Source organism: Sorghum bicolor, chromosome 6 (genome assembly GCF_000003195.3).
Source record: "Sorghum bicolor cultivar BTx623 chromosome 6, Sorghum_bicolor_NCBIv3, whole genome shotgun sequence".
Taxonomy (NCBI): domain Eukaryota; kingdom Viridiplantae; phylum Streptophyta; class Magnoliopsida; order Poales; family Poaceae; genus Sorghum; species Sorghum bicolor.
The window spans coordinates 6,113,240-6,136,153 of NC_012875.2; the positions used below are offsets into that span (position 1 = coordinate 6,113,240).

General features: G+C 41.5%; 2 protein-coding genes across 3 annotated transcripts; one reads left to right on the top strand and one right to left on the bottom strand.

The window, feature by feature from the left end:
- On the top strand, positions 1,681-18,866 carry LOC8067782 (actin-related protein 9). Of its 2 annotated transcripts, XM_002446126.2 has the most exons (21): positions 1,681-1,839; positions 1,975-2,047; positions 2,395-2,516; positions 2,624-2,683; positions 2,762-2,836; positions 4,853-4,955; positions 5,363-5,568; positions 5,979-6,099; positions 7,046-7,110; positions 11,469-11,558; positions 11,691-11,741; positions 13,024-13,155; positions 14,522-14,611; positions 15,325-15,395; positions 15,476-15,651; positions 15,722-15,765; positions 15,850-15,899; positions 16,206-16,251; positions 16,444-16,494; positions 17,933-18,079; positions 18,503-18,866. In XM_002446126.2, exons 1-20 carry the CDS (start codon positions 1,837-1,839, stop codon positions 18,074-18,076), a joined length of 1,773 nt encoding a protein of 590 aa, XP_002446171.1. In that variant the 5' UTR covers positions 1,681-1,836; the 3' UTR covers positions 18,077-18,079; positions 18,503-18,866. The 2 variants fall into 2 exon arrangements, with proteins under 2 accessions (XP_002446171.1, XP_021318347.1); XM_021462672.1 differs by lacking the exon at positions 13,024-13,155.
- LOC8067783 (subtilisin-like protease SBT2.4) lies at positions 18,855-21,877 on the bottom strand. Its single transcript, XM_002447495.2, has 3 exons — positions 20,787-21,877; positions 20,406-20,688; positions 18,855-20,335 (listed from the first exon to the last, which is right to left on the bottom strand). Exons 1-3 carry the CDS (start codon positions 21,777-21,779, stop codon positions 19,050-19,052), a joined length of 2,562 nt encoding a protein of 853 aa, XP_002447540.1. The 5' UTR covers positions 21,780-21,877; the 3' UTR covers positions 18,855-19,049.

Consider the following 22,914-nt stretch of genomic DNA (forward strand, 5'->3'; position numbering starts at 1 on the left):
CAATGGGGTTTTATTAGAGTTTCATGTACATTAAATATGCTGACGTGGCACTATATTAATAAAGAGAGAGATGATAAGAGTTTCATGGGAGTAGAGAGAGTTTCATCCCCGTGAAACTCCTATGCACTGTTTTCAAAATATTGATGTGTTGGAAACTGTGTCATGAAACTCCCATTGAGGATGGCCTTACTAGTATACAATACAATGCACATTAGCCTTTAGGATGCAAAAAGATGTACTTGAGGTAGGCTCTGATGAAGATTGATGAATCAATGCCTTAAATGAAGATCAAACAGGAGCATTGAAAACCTGATGCCCACGATTTGATACGAAGAAATATACTTAGGGAACCTACAATAGACCTAAGCAAACTTCTCCAACAGTGCTAACATTTAGTATGCAATTTTTAGTATGGATAACCTCACATGATACTCATATAACTTTAAAGTATGGCAAGAGCTTAGCTCTAGATTCTCTCTCTTCTATTAAAATATGAGAAAAATACTTAGAGCTAGCTTAAAAGTCGATTGTTGGAGCTGCCCTTTGTTGGAAGTTGGAATTACGCATAGTGTACTTCCGTTGTGGACATTAGAGTTTAGCATCAAAGATTAAGTACAAAAGATGTTGCATAGATGGTGTGATGGCAAGTGGTGATGCATCCAAGAATGCACCTAGAGTATAGGTGTGGTGCAAAACAACGCTCATTGGATCCCAATCCTTTGAACAACACATTAGATTTGTACAATAGGGCATAAGAGGAATCACCGAATAAATAAGGCTTCCAAACAATGGATAGTCTACATGGATAGAATTTTTATTCTCAACGCATTGGATTCCACCTAATGTGCATCTAGATAAAAGTTGTTTAGGTTTCTATAAGTGATTTAGGGGCCTTAGTTTTTACAAATGATCTAACTCAACCTCCGTAGATGTCACAACCCCTTCAATTTGATAAGGTAAAGTTAGGATTAATTTGTTCAAATGACACTTGTATATCCTCTTCCATTGATATAATGTAATGTAAGGCTTAATTTGTTTAAGTGACACTCTTATATCCGCGAGTCAAAGATTCAAGTGCTCTATTGATGGTTGTGTTTAAACTAATTTTCATATTGCTGCCTATCCATGCATATATTTTGATACTTTATGTGTATACTTATTATGTTGTATTACCTTTATTTTAAATTGTAGATTGTTTTGGTTTCTCTAAATACATAATTTTTTATTATACTATTTAAACATAGTGATTATAGGTTTGGTTTTCGGTATCTGCCCAATTCTAGTTAGGGGGTGTTTAGTTCCCTTTTTTTTTCAAAAAAAAGGATTTGGTTCATCATTTTGTAAAATGGAACTAAATAGCATGCAAATTTTTTTGGCAAAAAGATGGTTATTCTCTATTTTATATTTTAGCCTCAAGAGACAAAAAAAAAGAAAACCCAAATTTTGCATTTTGGATGGAACTAAACATGACCCTAAAAATTTTGCCATTTTGCATTTCATCATCACTCCAAAGTAGTTGACATTTTGCATTTAGGATTCCATTTAGGATTCCATAGGAACTAAACACCCCTTAATAACTTGTCAAAAAAAAACACCCCTTAATCGAAAATCCGACCCGTTTGAGATGGCTCGGGTCGGATGGCCCAGGATCCCCACACGGACTGGAAAAAGAGGCGCAACCGAAAACGTGGGCAGGCAAACCCGCACGGCCGCACTGGAAGAAGAGCTTGCTCAAAAAAAAAAAAAAACTAGTGGAAGAAGAGGAACAGTGTCTTCGTCTCGAACCCCGGCGTCCGCTCCGCCGCGCTAGCCGCCGCCGTCGCCGCCGCCGCCGAGATGGTAAGCGCTAACGTCCTCCTCCCTTCCTTATCCTCCTCCGTCCCACCGCATCTGGTTTGTTCCTCCTTCCCCATAAACCCCGGAGAAACCTTAGCGAGCGGCGATTGACAATTTGATTAATGTACCGTTCCGCAGGATTACCTCAAGACGGTGGTTCCGTCACAGCTCATGGCCGAGCGCGGCTCCAATCTTGTCGTCATCAACCCAGGTTCGGTCCTGCAGAAACCCTAGCGCTCCCATGTCCTTGGTCAAGTTTTTTTTTTCTGGGTTCCAATGTGCTCGGAATTTCTGAACCTTATGTTACTTTTGATGGTTGAAATGGGAATTTTGCATTGTTTTATCTGTGCCTGGTTAAAAGGAATGCCTTAGTATTGTAGTACTGAAGTGAGCTTTTAAGAGAAGCATATTACCTGACATGTATGTAACTTACCCTGCTGGCAGTGGGATGCTGTTGTTGCTTACAACTGAAAGGAAAATCTAGCAACACATTTGTATGTTTCCCCTGTATATGATGTAATTCATGGTTGCTAGTCATTTAATTGACATGTTTTATAGGATCTGGAAATGTGCGAATGGGGTTTGCTAGTCAGGATGTGCCATTCAATATACCACATTGCATTGCCCGACACATCAATCCACAAGAGGGCGAAGAACCAAGATTCTCTGTGCGCGATCAGGTGATGCAAATACGAGTTTGCTTGTATGCAGGTCCTCTCCCATAGTGTTATGCATTGCAATTTTAATGTATCTTCTTTTAGTAAGCAAGAGTTATGCTTGTATGCAGATGCTCAACTGCCATGCTACTTCATCACAGAATGCAGAGCGGGAGAGTGCATATGATATTGTAAAAGAAAATTATTCTGAACTTTTTTCCTTTTGGACTAGGTTTGGCTCTGTAGCTAATGAGTTGTTATACATACAGATTGCAGCACTGATGAAAATCCCATTTTTGGATGATGAAGAAATGCCTTCACCGAGCCAACCCCTTCCTCCAAAGGTACTGGGCATTGTGATTTGTGACCATGTGCCCAAAGCCTGTACCATTTTTTATGTTATTCGCACAGTCACACTTACCTTTCATGTTATGAAGTAAGTGGGAAATGGCACCTGGAGGTAGGGTTTGCCTCCTTGAAGTTCTTAGTCTTCTTAGGGGGTTGCAAAATTGTATTTGCACAGTAAATGGGCTGGGAGGATGAAGCCTTGGACTTGTTTGGTCTATTTTAAGAAATTTGCCGTGTTAACCTGGGTTCTTAGCCTCATCAGCTCATGTCATAATGATAAGGCCAATTTCTTATGGTGCAACAGATGCCAGCAGGAGTTGCTTATCATACATATGTGCTTATAGGTTCTAGGTTGTTTATAAGTTGAACAATACCTAGATAAGTTTAAGGGTTTATACAGTATGCTAGTTTATTTGTAAAGAGAACCCCTGCATGGTCCTCCACTAAATAATCATTTTAATTTCTTTTATGCCATTGATTTTAAAAGTTTGGCAACCCATTCCATCATTATTACCTCCTGTTTGCAACCTGCTGTTTATCATGCCTGTCCTTTGTGGGCCCCAAATGCCACTCAGAAATTGTTAAGTATCTGGGCAGCTCCAACAGTGTTAAAAGGGCTAGCTCATAGAATATTTTATTGAATAAGGAGAGAGAGAATGATAAGGTAGCTCTCCATGAAGAGCTAAGCTCACATACTTTTCTATGATTCATCATTCATGTGTCTATGCTTGCACAATTTTCTATATAGCATGTTAGGGTTACTCCTTTTTTACCTTTTTTTTTCAAGTTCATATGAGCTAGCAAGTTGACTCTGTTGTTGAGGGTGCCCTTACTAGCCTAACCATTCATCTAGAAATGATCCAATACAAGCAATTATCGCATTCCTTTTCAAATTTTTTTCTGGGCCGAAATAAAATGTTCTTTGATTTACCATTTCTTGTAAAAAACAGTCGATGGGGCCGAACCCTAGATATTTCTGCCAGCATTTCACTGCTGTTTTGCAGTCCTCTGATGTTAACCATATGTATGGTACCACCAGTCCTGGATTGTGTTTATTGGTAGGATCAATTTACATTTTAGTCTTTCAACTTTGGCTATCACTTCCATTACTATCATTGACCACCTTGTTGCAGTTGCCAAGAACTTTACCTATGTTCTTACAGTGGCTTCCACAACTTATGTGGTTTCCTCCTGTTTTCATCTGTATTGTCTTAGTTGCCACATGATGCTTAGATCTCCAGATATGTTGTTCATTTTTAGCCAATTTGATAAGTCCCTCAGAGAGATATAGCACATTATGACAGTTTGAGATGGTTTGGATGTAAATGCAAATCCATGTGTTCTCACTTGTTATCTATCAGGGAAACACACATTTACAGAACATAAACTATCATTTTGGGGCTGTGCCACTGTTACCATTTCTTCTGTATTCCCATCAGTCTTTAGTTTCAACCTTAAACACTTGATGTGCTGCTAACCATCATTGTAGCATGGAGTGCCCAACTTCAGAAAACCAATGGCAATATAATTGTTTTATGGCAATTGTTCAATCAGGTGTTGTTCAGTGCTATAACAAATCTTCTCATTGATGAAATATAGTGTCTCCAAGCGAGCACATAAATTATCTGAGCTTTTTCATGAATTTCCTTTGTAGCTATCAATCAAAGATATAAATGAGATTGTCAGATATGAAAAGATGTCAAGTGTTGAACAGAGAACTATAATGCAGTGTATTAGCATCATAGCATGCAGTTGCAGTTGAAGGTTCTAACATGTCCATGGATGACTCAATGTTTTTTCAGCTCTTTTAAAAGCATAAAAATAGTTCTGAATTATCTCTGTCTGTGGAACTTATTGTTCCAATCATGGAACGTAGCTTCAAATATTTGAGACTAATTGATGTTTGGTATATTAGATAGTTCAGCATCACAAAATTCAGTTTTGTTTTGTTTGTTTAAGAAATGTTGCAACATAATCTCTGCATGCTGATATGGTTATGTTGACCTCTTCAGATGGGACGTGTTGATGGCTTTTCTTCGCAGCAAAACAGAGATGACCTTAAATTCACTTGGACAGATGTGACAGAGAGAATTACTAAGCCATCCACATCAATTGGTACTTTCTGATCATTTCACTTCATTCATTGAAGTGGTGCTTACCTTTTTTCCTTTTTCATTTCAGAGTTGCAGTTGTTAACTAAAGTTAAACTGTATATTTTTATGTTTAGGGTACTGCACTTATGGATTAGTTTACCTTTTGGAAGTTCTACAGCAGTGTCGTTTGATATGGTTTCTACTTTTGGACATTGTGATTTCTTGTTATGACTTCTGTTTTAAAACCTACCCAGTTAGGATGACCTGGCTGACCCATATGAAACAGCTGGAGTTAATTTCAGGGATAATTTTGAAAAGCTGCTGCTTTTTGTCATTACAGTTACCCAGTTATGTTCAATTCTTTGTTAAGAGGAAATTCTACATAGTAATTTCTTATAATTGTTTTGCCTAACCCTTCGAATTGGCCAGATAGGTCAGTATACAAGGATGCTGAGGAAGATACTCCGCCAAGCACATCTGGTGATGATAATGGACATGAATTTAAAGAGAATAAGTATAAAGAAATGATATTTGGAGAAGATGCTCTGAAAATTCCTCCTTCAGAGTCATACTGTCTGAGTCGTCCTATCAGGAGAGGCCATTTTAATGTGTCTAATAATTATTCACTGCATCAGGTAGGAAACCAGATTAATGCATGCTTATTTTTTAAAAGATAGTTCAACTGTGGTATGCTTCTCTTGGTATATGTTCTTGATAACACAGCCTGTGTAATCATGGAGTATTTCAGTTCATTTGCCAAGTTTTCTTTTGGTAGTTCTATAATGGCTGAGTATGAGTGTTTTGGCTTTGAAAGTAGTTATTTTTGAGACAATGGATAGAACTCTGGGCTGCAAAACAGTAAAGATTTTCGTTTTAGAAAGGCCTAAGCTGGATGCTTGCAACAGATGTATGTTTCTTTCTCCTAAAAGGGTTGGAGGAAAGTAGATATCCTTTTGAATCGTTCATCATACTTTCGTAACTATGCCCTGTCATTCTTGTGTACGTGTCATATTTCTATATCTTCTTTGATAAACATTATTTGCAGGTTTTAGAAGATTTACGCACTATTTGGAACTGGGTACTGACAGAAAAGTTGCATATCAACCCAAGAGATAGAGGTCTATATTCTGCAATTCTTGTTCTTGGGGAGACATTTGACAACCGAGGTATTTCTCCCTTCATCATACAATAGAATTTTAGGGTGCAAGGTGGGCTCACCTGTTTATGAAGTACATCTATATGTCTTGGTACAAACTTGGTATGCAAAATATACAAAAGGTTTATCCATTTTCTTCTCGTAATAGATCACTTTCTTGGGTTTGTGTGACCTGATATCACTTGCCATTCCATAGAATACTGTCCTGTGTGATGCTATTGCCTAGTGAATTGCTTTACTAGACATCTATTACATGTTAATTGAAGAGAGTTAACAACAGATGAAGAAGAATACAGACACCATCAATGTTCATGTGCCTATGATGGACTCGTTGATCTTTTTATCGTCTGATTTGGTTTGTGTTACATGGTGTGTTTTGTTTGTATTTGAATGTTTCTTAAGCTAATGTGGTATTGGTTTTTCTTTCAGTTCTCCCAGTCGACATGATTGTCAAGTGTTAACCACATAACATAGTTTCTTAGCAATACAGTTCGGATTAACATGTAGTTCTCAAATAAATTCTTCCTGAAGCACATATTCACATACTATTGGTTGTCATCTGATTCGATTTATTGGCTTTGTGATATCTGTGGAGATGATCATTTGTCAGGTGGTACATTTTTATTTGTGTCGTGATGGTGTATCCTACGTTATCCTTTGTCCAGTTTGTGAATCCCCATCCTATTGTTGTTGGCCATCACTCATCAATTTGTCTGATCTCCTTTTCTAATGTTTTACATTTAAATGCCCATCATCCATGTAGTTAAGGAACATTTAAATTGTTAAATTCATAATTAGTCACAGCCCACAGCCGTTCAATGTCTCTATCATATGTTTGCTTTCTTTTCTGTTTTTATTACTTTGTCCACTGTCTTATACCGCAAAGTGTATGTTATGTTTCATAAGGCTGATTCTGTTTTCTCATGAAGAAAATTAATTTGCTCAATGTATGCCAGAAATAAAAGAGATGCTGTCTATCGTTCTCAATGATTTGGGGTTCAGCACAGCAGTTGTACATCAGGTTTGCCTTCGTCTCCAATCTCTTAGCATTTTTCTCCTGGTTAATTTGACTTCTCATTCGAGATGGGGATAACTTTTGTTACTGTATGGTGCTATAATAATTTCATCATTTCTGAGCTTGTTGGTTTCTTTGTGGAACTACTGAAATTGTGTTCACTAATTCACTTGATAGATTATGCTCTTAATAGAAATTCAGCATAGTGCAGAGTGTCATTTCACTATATTTTGTTATTTTTAAGTAATATATGCTGGAGAGGGTTGCATCGCTTTTCCAAGCTGAGACTTAGGTTTAAGTAAATATGGTCCATATGGTGTTGGGTTGTCACACCCTGGCTTTTAAAATAAGACCAGAGTCGTCATATGTGTGCCCAGGAAGTCCACACATATAACAAAAGAATAGAAATATCAGAATCAATGTTATATATAGCAGAAAAACATATTTATAATAACACTTACAAAACATCAGAGTACGCGGAAACAATAGCTAAACTTCTTAGGCTCCAATCTTCTCAGGGACGGTTGACTGGGGGCTCCGTACGCCAAGCACTTCTGATAAGCCTCTAGAAAACTCCATAGCATCTATATCCTTCTTCTGAGCAGCACTTTACTACACACTGGGGTGTGGGGGAAATAGCAAGGGTGAGTTCATGTCCAACTCAACAAGTACAGGCGGAAAGTATAATGACATGCAAGGCTTAATCAAAGGAAAAGCTGACACTGTTTAACTGCAGGTGAGCTTTTAAGTTGGTAAACTTTTATTACAACTCTATTATTAAAACAACCTATTACTAAATATGGGTAAAGCATCCCAACCCTTAATTAGATGAAAGTATATTAACAATTTTATTAATCATCATTATAATTATTACCGAGGTAGCAACCTCAGATAGTAACTCGGGGTAGCAACCCCATTAAGGTCATGGGATAGCAATCCCAATTTAGAACACAGGATAGCAATCCTGCCAACACGGAATAGCCATTCCGCCAAAGCACGAGGTAGCAACCTCAACCAAATTTCGCCTCCAAGTATCCAGTGAATCCAATTTGCTCATCAAGTGAGGGTCTGGGCCGCTCGTGACCGTGAGCACGGCTGATATATCAGTTTTACACTCTGCAGAGGTGTGCACTTTCACTCCAAGTCGTGATTCCCATTTGCCCGGGGTCGCGACTCCCCAAAACACTTCCAAGGTGAGCAGGCAGGGTTTCACTACGAGACCTTTCACAGGGTCCAACTAATAGGATGCCACTCGTAAGTTTTTGCCGGGGCGCGCGGCAGCCGTGCCCATAGCAATGGGACCCCGAACTGACCGACCTCTTAATATGAATACCCAAGCTACTTCCTTACGCCTACCCGGAAAGTAACACCCTACCAGCGGAGGTCCTGATAATTAGTCAAGCCAGAGCCATATAGCCTGATAATTAGTCAAGCCAGAGCCATATAGCTTGGAGCTGCACTGTAAGTCCCAGGGGGCCGCTCCCTGACTAAGTCCTTACGGAGAGCAGAGACGGGTACGCCCGGCAAACCGGACCACCAACAGTACCCGCTCCCCCTGTCCTCAACCAAACCACGATGCTCGCAAGCACCGCAACATCTCCATCACCGAAGTGACCATTGTTCACCATTTAATCATTTATCATCATTGAAGAATTCATTAAGCAAGATCATTATTATTATTATTATATAGATTAGATGAGTAGAGCAACTAAGCATATCTACTGTTCACTATACTACCCATATATATAAACCCAGGTATACAAGGAATATAGTAGAAGACTAGTCATGTCCTTAGGGTTTGCAGTATTAAGACACATGCAATGGAAAGTAAATGTATTTAAAGTTTATAGGTACAATATGATCAAAGGGTGCCTGCACTTGCCTTAATTCCCAGTGTTTATCTGCTCAGAATTCTTTGGCTTCTTTTTTTCTGATCTCCAACTTCTGCTTCGATTATCGGTCCTCAGCGCCTGATCTTCAATGCTGACGAACCACGCTTCTTCTACTCGTAGCAACCAAGCAACACAAACAGACAAACAAACAATCATGACTAAGAACAAGCATCAATCAAAAGAAAAGCTTAGAAAGAGCGCACTAAACGACACGACTTATTGCTACGATCGTGACAACGCAAGAACGATTGAGAACGGAGCTATCGTTAAACGGACACGACTTTCGAGGTTCGGAGTGTAACGGAGAAGACGACTATACGCTGGTCGTATTTTATTTAATAAAAGAAGGTGATAGACTTTTAGAGAAATATCTCAAAGTTGAATTGACCAAATTATAAAGAATTATAAAAGATGGAGTTAAACTTTAGTCATATTTTAATTGTAGATGGTTATATATCATTTAAGCCATTTACGCCTTTGTAATTTTAGAAAACATAAAGCAAGTAAGAGCAGCTAATCAAATCCTAACATGCGTCGCATGTATATTAAACAAGTTATAACTAATAAAGAACCATTTAAGTTGATATTAATAATGTTAACATTTATTTATTTATAAAAGATCTAAATTATAAACATAGGTTACTTTTAATCCAAAAAGACATTAAATAAATATTAAACAAATTAATTATATACTTTATGTCTAACTAAAAGAATTATAATTAATAAATATTTAAGTTAACTTCAATCAAGTTAATATTAGATTATAAAAATAGCGAAGTGTAAACTTAGATTGTTTTTTTGTTAATTAAAAATGACATTCAAAAAATATTAATTAAACTAATTATATTTATAAACATGGGACATGGAAAACAGTATCGCTAATAAGTCATTTACGTTGCCATGGTCATAAAACAATAGAAAACATGATTATAACTCTATATTGCTTTTAATTATAAAATTAGGTGCATATATTAATTAATCTAATATTCAATTAAATATGGAAAAAAATATATGACATAATAAAAGTTAGCACTACTGCGTAGAGCGCGACGTTACGAAACTAACGCAATTGAAACGGAATGAAACAGAGTTAGAACGATTGAATGGCGAAGGATTAATGACCAGTGGCAAACTTGTAATTACTTTCATCTTCTACCTTGAGATTTTGTACGGACCGAACCAGGACAACATGCTGCTCGTGCTGTGCGTGGGAAGGAAGGGCTCGGTCGGACCTTGGCCGCCTGGTGCGCGGCGTGCAGCTGCAGCGCGGAGGAGCCCACGGGTCACGGCTGGGACCTGCTCGAGCCGTAGCAAGTGGGGGAGGGCACGAGGCCTCGCCCTGCTCGAGCGAGCACACGGCCGGTGCGCTGGCGGCGCCGACGCAGGACACGACGTCGCACTGGCCAGGGCGCCGGTGGCCGGTGGCGTGTGATCAGGACAAGCCGAGGAAGGGCCCTAAGTGCCGAAGAACGCAGGAAAAACAAGGTCGATCTCACCGGCAATGGAGGTTTCTCGCCGGAGATGAAACTGGAAGATGGGAACTAGTCAAACGATAATGGATTCGCCCAAAAAGAAATACTACGGTGAAGAGAATGACAAGGGCTACCTCTTCATGGTGATGGCTAACGCCGGGACGCCATGGTTTTGCCGGAAAAACTCACCGGAGAGTTCGCCGGAAACCTAGCTTTTGCAAACTTCGGCGAGAGATGGAGGGAGCTACGGGTGGCGGCTCGCGATGGGATTTTTAGATCTGTGATCAGCGCGACGAGACGAACACCGGCATATATATAGGTCTAGGGTTTGGAAAAGTTTCAAAAATTATTAATTACGGGATTTTTAGAAATTCATTTTTAGTTCAAAATAATTCCAGAAAAAGCTGAAATCATTTTAAAGCCCTGAAAAATATTTCCAAAATTCTAAAAATTAAAGGAAAACTTTTAGAGATATATTGAGAGTTGATCAATCCAAAAAAAGTTTTTGGTGTCCATGAAAAAGAATTTTAGAGCATATAAAAAAAGATTTTGTTCTAGGAAAATGGGAAAAAGTTCTGAAAAAGTTTTGGAAAATTCTCGGGAAGGATCGGACGGCGTCTAAACGTGTTTGTAAAATCTTAGCATGCACAAAAACAACAAACCCAAGTAAAAACTAGAGCACAAAGCACACAATAACAAAACAAAACGCCCTTCACTTTTCTTTACAAAAATTTTAGAATTTCACATTTTTCTCATTTTATAATGACAATAATTAATAAAATAAATCTTGTAATATTTTTAAATTTTTTTAAATCCTTATTTAATTTAGTGTTTTCTAATAACAATCCAAAATTAGAAAATTTTGGAGTGTTATATGGGTTATCCTATTTGTGTTAGGAAACTACAAATTGACTGCTTGGTGCTTTTGTTGAGCTCTGAAGATATTTTCTGGTAGTATTCAAGAGTAGCATTCAACTTATTCTACCCTATTTTTTATTAGGAAGCTCTAGCTGCAGCTTTTGGAAATGGTTTATCTACAGCTTGTGTTGTCAACATTGGTGCTCAAGTTACACAAGTAGTTTGTGTTGAGGTAATAACCCTTGTATTTTTTTAATTATTGCACTAATTGCATGGAATGCAGGTCTTATTTTTAGTTCCAGGAAATCTTTTCTTGAAACTCTATTTAGATATCAACATACCATCTTCCCCCAATGTTTTACAGGATGGAGTAGCTTTGCCACACACAGCTTTGGCGCTTCCATATGGTGGAGATGTATGTTTTCTTGCACAATAGATTTTCATTACTTTTGTCGTTCTATCCATATGGCGTCATTTTCTCATGTACTATGGGTTTTTTTTTTTTGCAATTATGTACTGCTGTGCCTACAATCGCTTTCTACTTTATGCATCCACAAAGGAGATCTTTTTATTTGGTATGATGTGCTTGTTGTGTTGATAGGAAGGTTGGTTGAGGGTGTGGATGGTCTAGGGTTGTTGTTGTTGTGTCTTTTAATTTCATCATCCTATTCACAACATGTTATTCTCAAAGGGTGAAAGATCTAATCTTCAGTTTTGTCGAATGAACTTTTTGTGGTGTGTGTGACTTTGTTTGTGGATTCCCCTTGTACTCTCTTTTCTTCCTCGATGAAATGATGAGCAGCTCTCCTGCATGTTCGAGGAAAAAAAATCATAACATATTATCTACAGATGCAGCAATTTCTGCCTTATTGCTCCCTCCAGCAGAAATCTGCTTCTGCAGTTACTCTAGTGCCAAAACTATGTATAAAAATTAAATAAAAGAGTATCTATGGTTCTTAAAGAAGTCCTAACAATATGACTTACTATTTGGCGCATAATGTAGGTTTTTGGTTCTTAGTCTACATACTGTACAAAGCAGAGTAATAGAACTCTATAGGTCCAGTTTATTTGATTGGTAGGATGAACCTTCTTAGTGTAGCATTAGAACACTACAAACAAGTTATATGTAGAATTATGTTGTCTTTTCTTCATTTCGTTTTTGATGGCTTGCTAGTAAATGGTTGTGCCCTTTGTTTGTTCTGCTTCTGACTTATATGTGGTTTGGTCCGTGTACCTTTTGTTATTTTTACTAACTAAAATATACATAGTCATTTCAATGAGTGAGGAAGTCTGTAGAGAATGCGATATAGAGTCACATGATTCTTTAGTGGAACAGATAATTGCACTAAAAAAAGGGTGCATCCAATGTTGAAAGCGGGTCTACTGAAATTATAATATCATAGCACTTAGTATACATTAACTCTGACTAAAGTATAGTGGGTCTGGGGAAGTTAAATTATCATAGCACTTAATATACATTAACTCTGACTAAAGCATGTTGTATTTCAAGCTAGTGATAAATTTGGTCTTGGATGGTGTTACTATTAGTTTTCAAAATAATATGTTCATCTCCCTGGTAAATAGCTGTCTACATTTTACCCTTAGTAACTGCATGAATTACTTTAGGCTGCTGAAAGCACCATCTACCTGTGCAGTCCACTTTCTTTCTCAACAATGCGCCCTTTGCTACCTTGTAGGACATCTCCAGATGCTTGCTTTGGGTTCAACGTCGCCATCGCACGTGGCCGAACTTCCAAACTGATCCAGTGAGCAAGCCTATAGATCTGCTAATGCTCAACAAAATAAAAGAGTCATATAGCCAAATAAAAGTAAGTGGCTTGTTCTAAGCTTGCTCATTCTTAAACTGGTGACCGCAAAAGAATTTTTCCTAGTTGGAGTGTTGTACGTGCTACAGAAGATTGCATTTATTACAGTAATGAACAATAATAAACATGTAAATCTTCTGCATATTATGTTATGATTGAATTGATTAACTCATCTGAAAAGCTGAAGCCAGTCACATGTAAATGAAAAAGACCATGTGCATCCACTGCTTCACGATTGTACTATTATGCATGCTGACTAGTAAATCTGGCATGTTGAAACCCAACAAATTCTACTTTTCTTTTCTTTTTCCTAGTTAAAATCTCCATCCTTCCTTCCTTTTATGGTATTTGAGCTGTATCTGACTGACTGCTCCAGTTCATCAAAACATTGGATTGCTTGATATATGCAATGAAATCCTAGTAAATGGCCTTGTTGAGGCATTTAGGGCCTTCTCATACTTTGTGAAGGTAGGTCTGGATCTAAATCCCCAGGATTTAGTATGAATGCAAAATAAGTCCTAAAATTCCTCGAGTAACCCCCATCTTCCAAACATGCCTTGTAATTGGGCCTTGGGCTGATGAATCATTTCATATAGCTTGCTAATTTTTTAGTGTATCATGCTTTTTAATGTATTATTCCCACCATTCCAAATCATAAATCGTTTTAGTTTTGTCCTAAGTCAAACTTGTCTAACTATGACCAAGTTTATGGAAAATATATTAACACCTACAATATCAAATAAGTGCGCTATCAACTTCTCATGCGAGTTGGCTGGTATTTCCATGGGAGCAGTGATGGAGCTGGCTAGTCAGGTTCTTGGTGTGGTTAGCTGTTTGTTTCTCTCTTCTCGTACGAGTTGCCTCAGGCAAGAGCAAAAGAAAAGAAAACCAGAGGTCAAAGTGGATTATTTTTTCCCTGTAAAACAAGAATCTGGCTGCAGGATTCTGGAAGAAAGGAATTGGCGTTTAGCCATTTACTTTGTTCCAAACGTTCATTCTCACTCCCTTTCCTCCATTATTCGATTCCTGTATCTTTCCTTTGAATTTCTACAATCCAAATGGGGCCTTGGCTTCGGGTGAAGCTAAAATGATTTACAATTTGGAATGGAGTAAGCACAGCAGAGAAAGAAATCCAGTAGAATTGGGTAATGTTTTGCTGAAGAAATGTACTACACTTTTAAATCTGGATCTATTTTCTTTTCTACATTAGAGTCTGTACTACCATGCTCTATGTGAAAGTGATCAATAAAATAAGAAAAAGTTGTATTTTTTTGCCTCAAAACTTTTTGTGGTCATTTCTATTGCTTTCACAAACAATTGAGGTGGAATAATTCCCTTATTCTAGTACATAATTTTTTCCTTCTTTCAGACTGGGAGCATTGATGCAGTTGCGCTTGTTCATTCATATGATAATGAAAGATCTGGTGGACATCAGAAGACAAAACTATCAGCTCTTAATGTAATTCCTTGAAGGCATACATTATCTTTTGGTCTTCTGACTTTCCTTTTATTTCCTTGCTGCTGTTGTCTTTTCAGACATGTCTTACAGAAATGAGCATTGTGTTCATGCCTGCCATATAAAAATAAGCTCCCTCCCTCTATCTGTAGGGATGGGGAAGCCCTCCCTCTATCCGCTCAGGCGCTCACTTGATCTGGAATGGCCAGCAATGTGGCGGGCTGCTTGACACTGGCGTCCCCCTTGCTGGTGTCAGCACAACCGTGCCATGGCCTCGCGCTCTCACCTGTCTCCTCACTCAATTGCTAGTGGCAGCATTGGCAGGCGAGTGAGCGATTGCTTTTGGCTGCAGTGTGCAGTGTGATTGGGGATAGGAGTAGGGTTCCAGGAGGGTGTAGGTCATATAAGATTTAATAAAAAAGGGCTGTTCTGCATATACGTAGGGGGGCCAGATGAGTGAATTTGGAGCTTGGACCCAGCCCCGACCTGAATTTGGGGCCTCACATTGTTAGCCCACACAGGGGGGTGGGATGGGTGGGGCAACGGAGCAGATCCCTGTCTTTAAGGGAATTTTGCCATCCCTATCCTCCGTAATGCAGGAGAACTGCGTTTCATTATATTTAGAAGAAACAGAGGGGGGTCTCTCTATTTAAACATCCTATTGGATTGTTGCAATTGATGTTCCAGCAATTTACTCTAAGTTGTGGAAAAAATAGGTTCCTCCTATGGGGCTTCTTTACCCAAGGGTTCTTGTTCCAGAAGAGTACCCTCCACCTCCTCGATCTTGGTGAGTTTTATTTTTTCAGTTTTGGTGATCAGGCTTCGAATATGATATGATTGCTTTATACGAGTTGTGCATGCTCCCAGGTTCCAAGACTATGATGACATGTTGGAGGATACCTGGCAAACAAGTGATGGTCTTTACCCTAGTGGGAATGGTGGATTTGGCATGTGGGACAGTTATCCAGTGTTTTCCACTAGATTAAAGAAATTTGAGAACATTGGCCTCGTAGAGGCCATCATTAGTAGCGTTCTTTCAACAGGTAGTGTTTTTATTAATATATCGCTTACCTGAAATATAAACTTTTCTTTAACAGAAACTACTGATTGCAGGACGTGTTGACCTTCAAAGGAAGCTGTTCTGTAGCATTCAGCTGGTAAAGTATCTGGATTACTTTTTCCAATAAACGAATACTTCTCTGTTACTTGGTAAAGCGGCTAAGCTGTTCTGTGCTTTTCAGGTTGGTGGTGCAGCTTCTACAGCTGGCCTTGCACAAGTGCTGGAGCAAAGGTTTGTTAGATGTCAATCGGCTTGTCCTAGCGTTGTTTCATGGAACAGTACTGGAATAAATTTGCAAAAGCCTACAAACATCCCACTATGTGTAAATAGTGCACAAGTATAGTGATTGTCATTTCTTTCCTTTTTCTTGTATATTTTATACTCTTCAGCCACAGATAATTGACTTTTTGGACATCAACACAGTACTCAAAATGTATGTTGATCACTAGTCTATCATGCAATGTGTCTACAAGTTGTAAAATTTATGGTCAAAGTTACCTTCAAAAGTTTTTTGATCTCCTAAACTTTTCTTTTCAGGGTTCGCACTAAAATTTCAGCAAACCAATCTATTGAGAAAGTTGAGGTGTGCCCTATAAACTTAAAGACGTGGATTGGTTCTTTCTCTTTCTTTAGCGATTTATATGTAGTTGTGTCATAATGATAGGTTTGTCCCTGGATTTACGTCATTTCTATTAGCGATTGATGTTTGCGAGTCCATAATCTACATTATTGGTCTGTTATTTCTTTCTTTTTAACTCTTCATTGAAAATGGCAGGTGTTGCAATCTAGGACTTATCCATTATTTGTTCCATGGAAAGGTGGAGTGGTAAGTCAGACTCTTCTCAGTTGAAGTATGTTGTCCATTTTTCCTACATAGCTTGGGTGAACTTTTGGTGCAGCAAACTCAATATGGCATTAGAGCTAATGTCCTAGTTTTATACACTATATATAATGGTAATGTGTTTTCTTGTTCATTGATTGCTCAGAAGTTAGGACTAGAGTTTGGACAATGTCAGTGCCCTGTGGCTGGTCTAATTTCTTCTTTCCACTGTAAATTGTTCTGTAAAATACTTTCTTTTCTACGTTTAATATGAGAGGGTCTCGGGCGCTCCTCAGGATATACTCCCTCTGTTCTTAATTATAAGACGTTTTGGCTTTTCTATATACATAGTTTTTGCTATGTACATAGATATACACTATGTCTAGATACATAGTAAAAGCAATGTATCTAAAAAAGCCAAAACGCCTTATAAAAAGATGGAGGGAGTGGTGGTAACAACTTAACAGTATGTGCTAATAAAACAAACCGATGCAACTTTTTTTAGAAGAGAATTTTCCTTTTTAAAAAATATAACCATTTCCCCCTCATGTCCAAGAGTATAAGATTAATCTTTTTTGGCTCTGTATATATGCGCTAGACATGCAAAGTTGTAAAAATAGGCATGGCTTGTATTTTTGGACAGACGGAGTAGTTTTTTCTTTCATTGAGGAAAGAGCATTCATGTTTGGACTATCTTAATCATGGGGGACAGTGGTAGCTGAACCAATGAAACCGAAAGCCCAGAAACTGACTTGGCCAGGCACCTTAGTAGATAGCTCATGATCTTGTTGACCCGTCTTTCAAGCCAAACAAGGCAACGACGAAATGCACAAATACAATTTGAGTTTAAGTGCCATATCATGTGCCAAGCAAGGATTTCTCTTATTTTATTGCCATGCCTTCTTTTTAGACAATATTACCAAATTGGACTGATGATTGATATATGGGCTGGGTCTGTCTGATGACCTAGCCTTTATGAGCCTGAGAGGAAATCCATTGCTAAAAGTCATTCAGTTGGTTAGTCCACTAGGTCTTGATTACAGAGATTACGAAGATTAGATTTTGATTGATCTCATTGTGGTTGTTGTATTGTACGTTATCCACATCAACCCAGTGTTTGTAAAAGTGGAACTGGTGGGACTTGTACCAACTTCTAAAACAGTCCATTTAATTAAATAGAAAATGGAACCAGCTAGTACTAAGCATGAACTTGAACTAAAGATAAGATAATCCATGCATTAAGGAACCACAGTTTTGTATCAACTTTGCTGTGGGCACCAAAGCATTCACTAAAAAGAAAAGGAGGGCCTGTCTGATTTTAGGAACCGGGTAAATAAAGAACAGTAACAGTAGGATGAAAATGAGTGTGATGTATCTTGTCCTTTGTTTCCCCTTTTATTTATGCTATGTTCCATATTCCTGGATCCTTACTCTTTCATTGCAGATTTTGGGTGTCCTTGATATTGGTAGGGATGCATGGATTCATAGAGAAGACTGGATTAAAAATGGTGTCCACATCGGGAGTGGCAGAAAATATAAGGATTCCTATTTTCTTCAGGCGCAAGTAATGTGCTACTACAATATATGACAGGTGCTTTCTCTCTGTCCCTGTTTGTGTTATGTACATGTTATAAATATTCATGCAATCAAGTATTGACCAAGTTGTATCCTAACATCTGTGTTTTCGGTACAAAGAATCATGGTTTAGTTTCATGGAATGGCTCTTGATGCTAATGGATTTCTTGGAAGGAATTTTTAGGACTTTATTTCAAACAGCATGATTATCAGATCCATTTCATTGTGACCTTGAGTTTGGTGGATGCTTTTCTTTCTTTAACATATGAGCCTAGTTACGCATTAGATTAGACATACGAAAACAAACCCAAGCCCAACAACTTGGCTGTTTTTGGTTAAACTGGTTTGTGCATGGAGGTCAATAATTCTTATCAACTTTTTTCTCTATATTATATTATCCTATCTTATTACCGAGCCCCTAACACATCAAGATATACAGGTTGTTCGACTGCAAACCATCTTAGAACATGATCGGTGGACTGCGATTAACTTGCGTACACGATGCATCAGTTTCATTGATGCTGGCTGCTGTATTTTTGGGTTCGGAGGTCGGTCATCAACCCGAGACCTGGACTAAGGGCTGGTTGTTCGCTCAAGCACTTTGATGTTTCTGTTAGAAGTACACCAGTCTTCTGGCGTTCTAAAGATGTACTAGTATAACATATAGTACTCAAATTTCTACAGTAATTTAATTCCTTGCCAATGGTGTTACCTATTGACTTTGATTTGCGGATGTTTGGGTTCGTAGTTTAATTCCAATGATGATAAATATATAAATGCATTCTCAGCCCTTTTTGAAAGAATGAACAATCCTCGTCCATTTGCTTATCCTTGCTGTAATAGAAAAAAAAATACTGGATCATATGTTTCCGTCGTTCCTACCATTCTCTCTTGACCTCGATCCATCCCATGTAATTTTTCCTACACTTGTCGAATCATAGTTCTTGGAGCTGATTTCGCGAGCACTTCACTCCCGACCATTTCTGTCACGTAGAAACGGGTCGCACGGCCAGCGGCAGCCTCACGAGGTGGTCCAAGCTCCCGGCGAGAAGTATCTCACCGAAGCCGAACGCGTGTGACGCCCTGGTCACTCTGAGCGCGATCACCACCTCCTGCGTTTCCCCCGGCGCCACCTCGAACCACCCTGGTCGCACGGTGACGTCCACCCCGGCCGGCGGCAGAGCCGAGCAGAGGTACGTCTCCGCGTTGCCCGCCACGTTCGTCACCCTTCGCCGGACGGACAGCGAGCCTCGCAGCGCGGAGACGGTGACCGACGGCAGGTTGAGGTCCACCGGAGAAACCAGCGACGCCTGGCAGGGCAAACCGGTGGCGGCCACCACGTCGTCGGGGCTGAGCTGTGGCAGGGAGCAGAGGAAACTGGTGAAGTCATCGGGCTCTGGCGCCACGACCAGCCCGGGGTCCAGCGCGCCGGTGGGGTTCACGAACCCGGCGCCGTAGTCGAACGGCGTCGCCCGGTGCAGCGAGCCGCCGATCTCGAAGCCCTCCGACATGATCGGGCGCTTCTGCCCGTCGTGCCTCCGCGCGGTGGTGGACAGCGCGGAGGCGACGGCCGCCGGCCCCCACGACGGGTGCCTCTGCTTGATGAGCGCCGCCACGCCGCCGATATGTGGCGCCGCCATGCTGGTGCCTGATATCATCGCGAAACGGTCGCCGGCGAGGATTGCCTCGTTGACGCTGACCGCGCTCCAGGCCGCCCATATCTGGTCGCCGGGAGCGAGGATGTCCGGCTTCAGCACGTCCGCCGGCGTCGACTCCCCGTCCGTGACGTCCGGCCCTCGCGACGAGTACCGCGCCACCACCGGCGCCGCGTCGTTAAACGCGGCGACTCTCCCTTCCGTGATCGCCGCCGTGGCGCCGAACACGGTCGCGGTGCCGCCGCCGTACACCGTGTGCGCCGCGTAGTACGACCAGAGCACCAGCGCGTCGGCGACGCGAGGGACCATGACGCCCGGGACGACGGCGAGAGGGAGCGGCTGCGCGAGGAAGTCGCCGCCGTGCCGCGCGTCGGCCACGAGGACGAAGCCCGCGAACCCGAGAGCCTCCGCCACGTCGAGGATGGCGGTCACCGTCGACGTGCCGTTGTAGAACCCTCGCGAGAAGGAGCAGACCACGATGCTGCCGCGCAGCACGTCGTCGGCGCCGCGCCACCGCAGCGCCTCCGCGTCCTGGCATTCCTCCGCGCGTTCCATGCTGGCCGCGTCCGGCGCCGCAGCGTCCTTGGCCGCGACGAGCCTGGCCATGATCGTCGGCGCTGCAAGACCAGATATATATAATCGTCCTTACTCCTTAGCTTGACCGGAACAAGAAGAATACTAACGTACCGGACAATCCGAGTCCCGGAATGCGGCGACCATCGCCGAGGACCAGCCACGACGTGTAGCTCCGGCCGGTGGTGGCGGCGGCGACGGTCGTCACCCACGGGCTGTAGGAGACGACGGAAGACTCGGCCGGCCCACGGTTGCCGGCGGCCTGAGCGACGAACACGCCGGCTCTCCTTGCGTACAGCAGAGCGACATCCAGCATGCTGAGGAACGTGACCTTGCTGGCAGGACGCTCATCTGGTCCAACAGACAGTACCAGCACGTCCACCTGGTCTTCTGTTGCCTGACAGCGAGTTGATGACACGATAGATTTTCATTTAGAAAACTGAACCATTTCAAGGATTGGAAATGTGGTCCAGATCAGTAATAATGTCGTGTTACTTGATCTATGGCAGCGATGAGATCAGCCATTGTTCCTCCAGCCGGGTATACAGCCTTGTACACAGCTAGCCTTGCACTCGGCGCCATGCCGCTGGCGAAGCCGTACATGGCACCGCCGACGACCACCGGCACTCCCCGGTTCCCCGCCGCTACCGAAGCAACGTGGCTGCCGTGCCCCTCGGCGTCGAACGGCGACAGGTCGCGTGAGGGGTCGAGCGGAAGCACGGCCGCGGCGCCGGCGGCGAAGTACCTCGCCGTCACGATCTTGCCGTTGCAGGAGCCAGGCGGGAACATGGGCCCGACGCTGCAACGACCGACCCCGGCGAACGTGCCACCGTCGTCGTCGTCCGGGTCCGGCGGATCAGTCGCCGCCTCTGGCCGTGGCACGTACGCGAAGCTGGGGTGTGCGGGGTCGACGCCCGAGTCGACGACGCCGACGACCACGCCCTCCCCGTCGTCGTCCCCTTTGCCGCTGTCCCGGTGCCGCCGCCGCCGCCACACACCGTCGGGGAGACCAAGGAGCCGCGGCGTGTACGTGGTCATGAGCCGCGTCCCCACGTCCTCCTCTACCGCCGCCACCTCTGGCACCGCTCGCAGCCGCTCGGCCAGCGAGGCCGTCGCGTGGACGGCGAACCCGTTGACGGAGTGGTGGAAGCTGTAGAGCTTCCGGCACCAGCACGAACCTGAACCTCCGGCGCCGTCGTCGTCGTCGTCCATGGCGCGCTGGAGGAGCCGGTCGTGGAGCATCGCTGCCCTCCGCTTCTGTGCTCGGTGGTACCATGTCGCGTTCCGGCCAACTGCCGCCGCGGCCAATAATGGCGGCTCGCCGTGCACCGACACGAGGTAGATGGATGGCTTCTCCTCCTCCTGCTCATCGTCTGGCCTTGCTCTCACTGTGACTCCCACCGCCTCCGCCGCCGCCGACGAGGATGCGACCTGCACTGCTGCTGCAAAGAGCATGGGGATCAGGAAGCAGCGAGCAAGAGCCGACATTGCCTCTTGTGCGTCACATGTTCTGCATTCGCAATTCGCTTGGGAGCTATATACCTTGAGTTCATTTATTATTACCTCATTGCTGATGCATCTGTAACTGGCTTGTTTTGCTCAAAGTGTAACGTGGTCAGCCAGCAAAATCCGGGAGAAACCGTGAAACCCCAAATACCAGTGAGATTTATTTCTGCCGCCTCATCATCATCACGCGACAAAAGCTCCAACTGAAACAAGAAACTGGCAGTCAAACGCTACGATGTGCAAAGGACAAGTTCTAGGATCAAAGACATCATGAATAGAGGGTTGCACATCATTAACTGAATTTTCAGGTTCAAAGGAAGGCTGTAAATTTTCATTCATCCAAGCATCAACTTGTTCATTAATATTAGTAATTGAGTACAAAGTAATAAACAAAAATTGAACAAGGGAAAAAATCTTGGACCTACACAATTTGACATGATCATATGAACGAAAAGTATGAAATGAATCAGTTAATCAAATTAACAAGAACCTGATTGAAATTTGGAACGCAGACGCAGCGGCCAGCAGCGCAACAGGCGATGGCGTGTGTTGGCAGCGGCCACTCGGCTTTTCTGTGGACTCGTCCTACTCCTGCAAGGCCTCAAATTATAATACGTATACTATCCCCCAAGCCGCAAGGGCCCATGGGCCACTGCCCCCCCATAGGGGTGGCGTTGTCTTTGGGTCTAGATACCTTGTATTTTAGGGTTGCTAGTGTCCGATGGGCAGACCATAATAATAATAATAATAATAGTAATAATAATAGTAGTAATAATAGTAATAATAGTAATAATAGTAGTAATAGTAGTAATAATAGTAATAATAGTAATAATAGTAATAATAATAATAATAATAATAATAAAAATAGTAATAATAATAATAGTAATAATAGTAATAATAGTAGTAATAATAATAATAATAATAATAATAATAATAATAATAATAATAATAATAATAATAATAATAATAATAATAATAATAATAATAATAATAATAAAATGAAAATAAGAATAAAGCAAAAAAAGAAAAGGAATATAGAAAAAAAGAAAAAGGAATATAAAGAAAGAGAAATTGACGTATAGGAAATAAGAAAATAAAAACCAATTAAAAAAGAAAA